The sequence below is a fragment of the Agelaius phoeniceus genome, chromosome 6 (assembly GCF_051311805.1).
Source record: "Agelaius phoeniceus isolate bAgePho1 chromosome 6, bAgePho1.hap1, whole genome shotgun sequence".
Lineage (NCBI taxonomy): Eukaryota > Metazoa > Chordata > Aves > Passeriformes > Icteridae > Agelaius > Agelaius phoeniceus.
Window position 1 is genome coordinate 27,191,703 of NC_135270.1, and position 6,256 is coordinate 27,197,958.

Below are 6,256 nucleotides of genomic sequence, written 5' to 3' on the forward strand. Positions count from 1 at the left end.
GGGTAATAAAGTGTCATTGTCTGACTTGGTTGAAAGTAAGGTTGTACTGTGGCTACTTTGGACTACACATTCCATAGTGTTTCTACTGCACTACACATTCCATAGTGCTTCTAGGGAATGAGTTAAGATGCCATTGTATTCCAGGATACCTGAGTAAACTTGATTCTTTTTTTAGAGCTTTAACTCCATGGCATTCTGTGTCCACAGCAATTAGAGATGACATACAAATATTGCAAGATACAAAATATCCCATTCCCCAAAGTGGAGCTAAGTCCAGAAGAAGAGAAGAACCCAAAGGAATGTTATATATTTGCGGATGCAGAGGACCCCAGAGCACCCATAGTAATCCATTTTCCCTTGGTGAATGACACCTTTAAGGAATTCAAGGAGCCAGGTAAATGCAGTGAGCAGAACTGTGCACTGTGCTCTACCCCTGGTATGTGTTACATGTACCCTGATGGGAGGCAGAAGAGCAGCCTCCATACTCCTGCTGGTTGTTCTCCACTTGAAAAGCATGGAGGACACAGTCCTGGGCAACTCAGTGCCACACTGCCTCCTCCAGCCCTGCCTGTGGCAGATGGCTCATGTCAACTGTCCCTTGGAGCAGAGCTGTAGGTCTTCCTCACTTGTGCCTGATGCCATGTCCTGCCAAGAGAGATGTACAGAGTGCTGGAATTTTTCTGGCACTGGGATGAGGGAGAGTAAAGAAAGGCCCAGAGAGCTGTGGGAACAGGGAGATAAGGGCCTCCTGAAGGACCTGCTGGTGAGCTGGAAAGCAGCAGCAGGAGCTGGCCCTTGGGCCATCCAGCCCCAGAGCTGGCCCTGCACCCCTGTCTTCCCCAGGCTGCCTGTGGTGGAGAGTAAGGTGACAGGGGTGAGCTCCTTCCAGCTTTACCCAAAATTCTATTGGGGCCCATACTGGGACCAGAGCAAAATGGAAGTCTCTGAGGGAGCATTTGGGAAGGGTAGGAATAGCAGCAAAAAGTAAAGGTACTTTTCTGCTCTGATATTCAGTGATGCTCAGTGAATATGTACAGTAAGAGCTAAATCAAGAAAATCACATTTAGAAACTCAGTGGATGAAAAGAGCAGATACTCTGTAGAGGGAGCTACGCTTGTTCAGTGGAGGCTGGAAATGGTCCAAATGGCAATGTAGGGTGAGATCCAACTGTTGAGCTGTGGGTGGCAGGTAAAGCAGGTGAAGATTTTGGAATCTCTCTGAATGAAAAATAGATGAGGTGCTGCAGAGCAGAGCAGCTGTTGCCAGTTTTCTGCTCCAGGCCCAAACTGGTGAGCTCTGACACTCACCTGTGTGTCTCTCAGCAGTCACTGATTCATCCATCAAGCTGACGACCAGCAACTGATGTGGGTGGTTGGAGGAGGGGGACCTTGGCAACCTGCTTTCATGGATCTCAAGTTTAACAGTGGAGCTTTTTTGTTTCTAGGGGGATGAGAGACATCTTGTGGAACGTGGGTAGTTATTTTTCTTGTTTTTAACTATTTACAGTCTAAAAAGACTCAGCCTGTGAAGTGCCCATTTGCAGTGCAGCAGTTACAGACTGTGCTTTGGTGTGCTTGAGGCGGATGCAGCTTTGTCTGGATATGGACAGCATAGATAATACATCTCTCTGAGTATTGTGAGGCTCAGTGAAGCAACATTGGCTATTTTTAATTCAGACACTTCTAGTGGTAGTCTGTGCCTAGCACCCTGAGATCACACTGTTCAGTCCAACCACTAGGTTAGACTAAGACCTGCTGTGTCTAAAGCAGGTGACACAATTCTTGTGTCTTTTTCATGAGGTTCTGGTTGAAATCATTAGGAGTATCTCAGCAGTCCATTTGCAGCCCTGCTGAAACTCATCTCACATTACATTAGTGTTTTGGGCATATTTGGTTCAGACTGCAAGGAGATAGGCAAAAAACCAGCGAAAAACTGAAGCAAAAAAATTTGTAGAAACATAAATATGAGACTGCTGAAGTCCTCGGTGCAGGGAATTAGCGGGTCCTTTTAAACAAAAGCATTGATATAACAGAGAGTATGGATGTTGCGAATTCCAAGAGGCAAAATCTGAGGCCAGGCTGGAGTTTGCTGAGAGTGTGATGTAGGATGCTCTGGTGCCTCTGCACTCTATAACAGGCAGTCCTGTGTGGTTGGCATCACAAGGTCTCCTTGTGTGTACTAGGCTGTCCACTCACTTTAGCTGGCAGACCTGCACTTGTCACCACTAATCCAGGGGCAGTCATGGATTTTGAAAAGTGTTCCAAGGTGTGTGTCTTTGTCTGAGAATCAGACTTACAGCGTTTGGGAATGGATGCGGACCCATGGGTGTGCTGCTTAGGAATGATGTCTGCAGGGGCAGGACAAGGAGGAATTTGGACCCACTTTGCTGAGGGATTTCCAGGTCTGAGCTTTAGCAGGAGGGAAAGGAAGAGTAACTGGGAAAACAAACCAGAAATGGCTCTTTCAAGCTGTGGAGTGGGTTTGCAGTATTTCCTGGGGGCTGTTTTTAACAGGGGGTCCTGCCAAGTAGATCAGTCCCCTACAACACTGTACTCCAGATTCATCTCACTATGGTGGTTTTCTCTTTCTCTGCAGGAGTGAAGCGTGGTCACTCAGAGATGGAAGAAGGCAAAGTAAATCTGGAGAACAACTGCTCACCGTACTACCTCATTAGGCTAATTTATTCCTCTGAAAATTTTGATAAACTTGTGAACCTGAGCAAATACAACATCCTCAATAACAAAGACCTGCTTCTCCAGGCAATCAGGAGTGCTGTAGAACGAAAGAGAAGCAGAAGGACTGGGAATTTCCCCAGCTACTCTGGATACCCCTAAGCTGGGTTTTTGCCCTGTTCCCCACTGAAGGCTGTGGCAGCACATTGCAACACATCACAGTCATATTACAACATATTACAGTGTTCATTGTTTGCAGAAAACTGACCAAACCTGTACATTTCTGACCTTGCCATGTTCAGGCTCCCAGCTTTCAGAAGGGTTTATTTTATCTCCTTCCCCCACATTTTCAGACCACAAGAGTCTCATAATGTGGTCTTTCTTATTAAGAAATTAGGGTCCTGGTAGTCAGAGACCTCCTTGAGGTCTCCTTGACCTCCAGGATCTCCTTGATGTTACAGTATATGGTGGTGGTGATAGTTCTTTGTATGAGCCTGTCCCTTCAACCCTGAGCCCATTGTTGGTGTCCTTTCAATACTTGATTACAGATCAAGTCCTGGCCATTTGCATTCAGTGATGTCCAGATTTTCAGATAGGCTGAGCAACTTGAATTTGCACTGAATTGGTGGGCTCAGCTTTGAAGTCAGGCATATATATATATATGTGAAAAGCAGCCAAACTGCAGTGTGGACAATTGCACTCTGTCTGGCCCATTTCCCTTGCTGATTTAGAAGTTATTCCTTTTTTCCATTCTCCTGCAAGACTTTGGCACAGAAATGCTGTTCCAGACTACCACAAAGGGGGCGGTTACATTTCAAAAGAGAGGGCAGTAGCAGCAGTGAGTGAGCACAGCTCCTTCGAGCATTGGCTGCAGGAAAAGTTCTGCATAAAGCACATGTGATTGTATTGATTTATATCAGCAGTGCCTTTTTGGATTAAAGTGTCAAGAGCCTGAAACAAGTTTTTCATGGCAGAAGTTTGAGAGGAATAATTACCATAGACTCAAGTACATTTAATTTAGCGATGATGACTGAGATGTAAGCTGGTTCTCCTTACAGATATAAACTGAATGTAGGACAACATAACTCATTAACAGAGTGCATTGTATTTTCACACAGAGAAGATTTTTCCCTTTATAGTCTTCTACCCCTAACATCACAGGCAAAGTATTTTTAATAGGTGCTTCATAAAATAGAGCACAAATTTAAAAAAAATAGGACACACATTTTCCTCCTTGCTCATGGAAAATATTTGGAAAATGACACCTGGCTTTCATTTGCTCTGGAATGCAGTGAGAGCCTTTGCCTTGAGCTAGAAGCTTGGAACATCTTTATAGCCCTCCACTAGATTAAAAAGTTCATAGGGAAGGATGCTAAGCAATGTAAAACAGAGCCTCACAGAAGCTGGGGAAGTTTGCAGACTTCCTCACACTGAAGGATTTGGACCTGCTTCTGAATTATTTTTTCCAAACACAGCATATTCATCGGGACTTCCAAGGAAAATCTTACATATTTCTTCTGTGTTGGAAATTTACTTGAGATCTAGAATTAGTAGTACTTGAAATCCAAAACCAGACAAAGAATGAGAAAGAGGGGTGTGTCTTTTTGGTATAGACAGACAATACTGAAGCTCTAAAGAGAGAGCATTTACAAAAGACTTGATTGCCTGAAGCCTGCATCTACTAAATGCTGCTTCTGCTGCAATGGCTGAGGCTCAGCAATGCTTCTGGTACAATGTTTACTTGCTGAGCTGAGGAGCACCATCCAGAACTGAGGAGCCTTAATGGCTGGAATGCAGCTGTACCTCGGGATTCAGATCATGAGAAGTTAGCAACTAATCAGATACTGGCTGCAAGACAGAACACAAAGAGCCATTTTGAGCTGGGAATTGATCCAGCTGGATCTGTTACCTTTGCTCAGGAGAGCAGCATGTCCTGGCCCAGCACTGTGTGGCACATACAAGCCCACATGGCTCTGTGCACACACATGCACAGGGTGTGCAGCATTTCCATGCTCCTCTGGCTGGTCCTAGAAAGCTCTGCTGCTGCAAAAAGATATTGCTGTTGTGTCCATGGGCCACAGAGAACGATCTGTAACCCTTGTGCACCTTGGCAGCATGTACCCAGCAGTGAGGCAGCTCAGCCACACTGAGAAAATTTGATTTTGGTCTTACAAAATGCTCCACAGACTAACAATTGGAGCATGTTTGGTGCATTCATAGTGCTGCTAATACAAACAGAAAGGCCCAGTAAAATGTGAAGGAGCCACAAAACCACAAAGTTTTCAGGTAACCCACAGCTGGTGGGGAATTACTGTTCTGAGGGACTGTTAAATCCTGTTACAAAGGGAGGGTGAGAGGGAGGGAGCTGTAGGTGGGGAAAGTGGTGTGACTCTGCTGGGAGAATTATCACCAGAGATTTTGCCAACACTTAAAATCAGGTTGGGAACAGCTGCCTAATTTTGCAGCCAGAGGCACAGACAGGCATGTGCCCCTTCATTTCCGTGGTGCCCCATGTGGTGCCTCTGTAGCCTTAAATTATAATAGCTTTTTCAAATATAGTTTTGCATTTCAGAGCCTGAAATTATGTGAGGGCTGTATCATTGCCCATCAGAGTGCCTTTTTGTTTCATTTTGGTTGCCTTTTTGTTTTTGTAACATGATGTGGGTGTGGCATATGGGAACATGGTTTAGTGGTGGACGTGGCAATGCTGGTTTAACAGTTGGACTGGATGGTTGTAGAGGTCTTTTCCAACCAATTGATTCTATGATTCTATGACATTGGAGGAGTCAATATCATAGAATCATAGGAACTTCTCATAGAATAGAGGAGTTGCTGGTTTGATGGTGCAGTAGGAGGACTTGGAGGGCATTTGTGAGGACAGAGGCTGCTGGAGGCACCTACACCTTGCACAGTCTTATCTGTGCAGCTTGTGGGAAGTGGTGGCTGGCACAGGTTGTCCCTCAAAGCACTCCTGAGCTCGGGTTCAGAGCATGCTGCCCTGCACTGCCCCCAAACCACAGAAATATAAGGTGTAGTTTCAGTGGCGTAAGGCTGATCAGAGACTTGTGCTCAGGACTGGTCCTTGTTCCCTTTAGGGTAAACATGGAGTCTGAGGGCCTCTGAAATTTTGTGTGGTTGCTCCTCAGAGGCTGTGGTTTTGTTTTTTTCCTTGTCCCCATTCTTGCCTGGCCTAGTACCACATGTTGTGGTAGGACTAGGACTGAAGAGAGTGCACGGAAACCAAAGCAGGCAGGAGAAAGCTGCCTCTCTCTGCATCTCACCAAGAAAGACATGTGCCATACTTATAAACCAGGCCTTGCTGGTCTGGTGTTGTGTTTGCTTAACCACTGAAGATGGATGCGTGCCTGCCAGAAACCTTACCCAAAATGCATCCCAGATCACTGCTCTCTGATGAACGTTTTGCTGGAAAAACCCCCAAAAATACAGAGCTTCCTACCTGCTCTCAAACACAAAGGAAATGAGACTGTTCTTACAACTATTACCTGCTCTTCATAGAAATTGCTTGCTTGTGTCTTTTAACTATTTAAAAATATATTAAGTAAAAATAAAATATTGCAAAAGAG

The 6,256-nt window shown here is 45.2% G+C and overlaps 1 protein-coding gene across 6 annotated transcripts in view; it reads left to right on the forward strand.

Annotated features, from left to right (window-relative positions):
• The window catches only part of PLA2G4B (phospholipase A2 group IVB), a 49,599-nt gene extending 43,343 nt beyond the window's left edge, over positions 1–6,256 (forward strand). For all 6 annotated transcript variants that reach the window (XM_077180196.1, XM_077180199.1, XM_077180197.1 and 3 more), the window contains 2 exons: positions 208–394; positions 2,596–6,256. In XM_077180196.1, the coding sequence (XP_077036311.1) occupies positions 208–394; positions 2,596–2,834 (426 nt within the window). In that variant the 3' untranslated portion in view covers positions 2,835–6,256. The remainder of the gene's footprint in view (positions 1–207; positions 395–2,595) is intronic.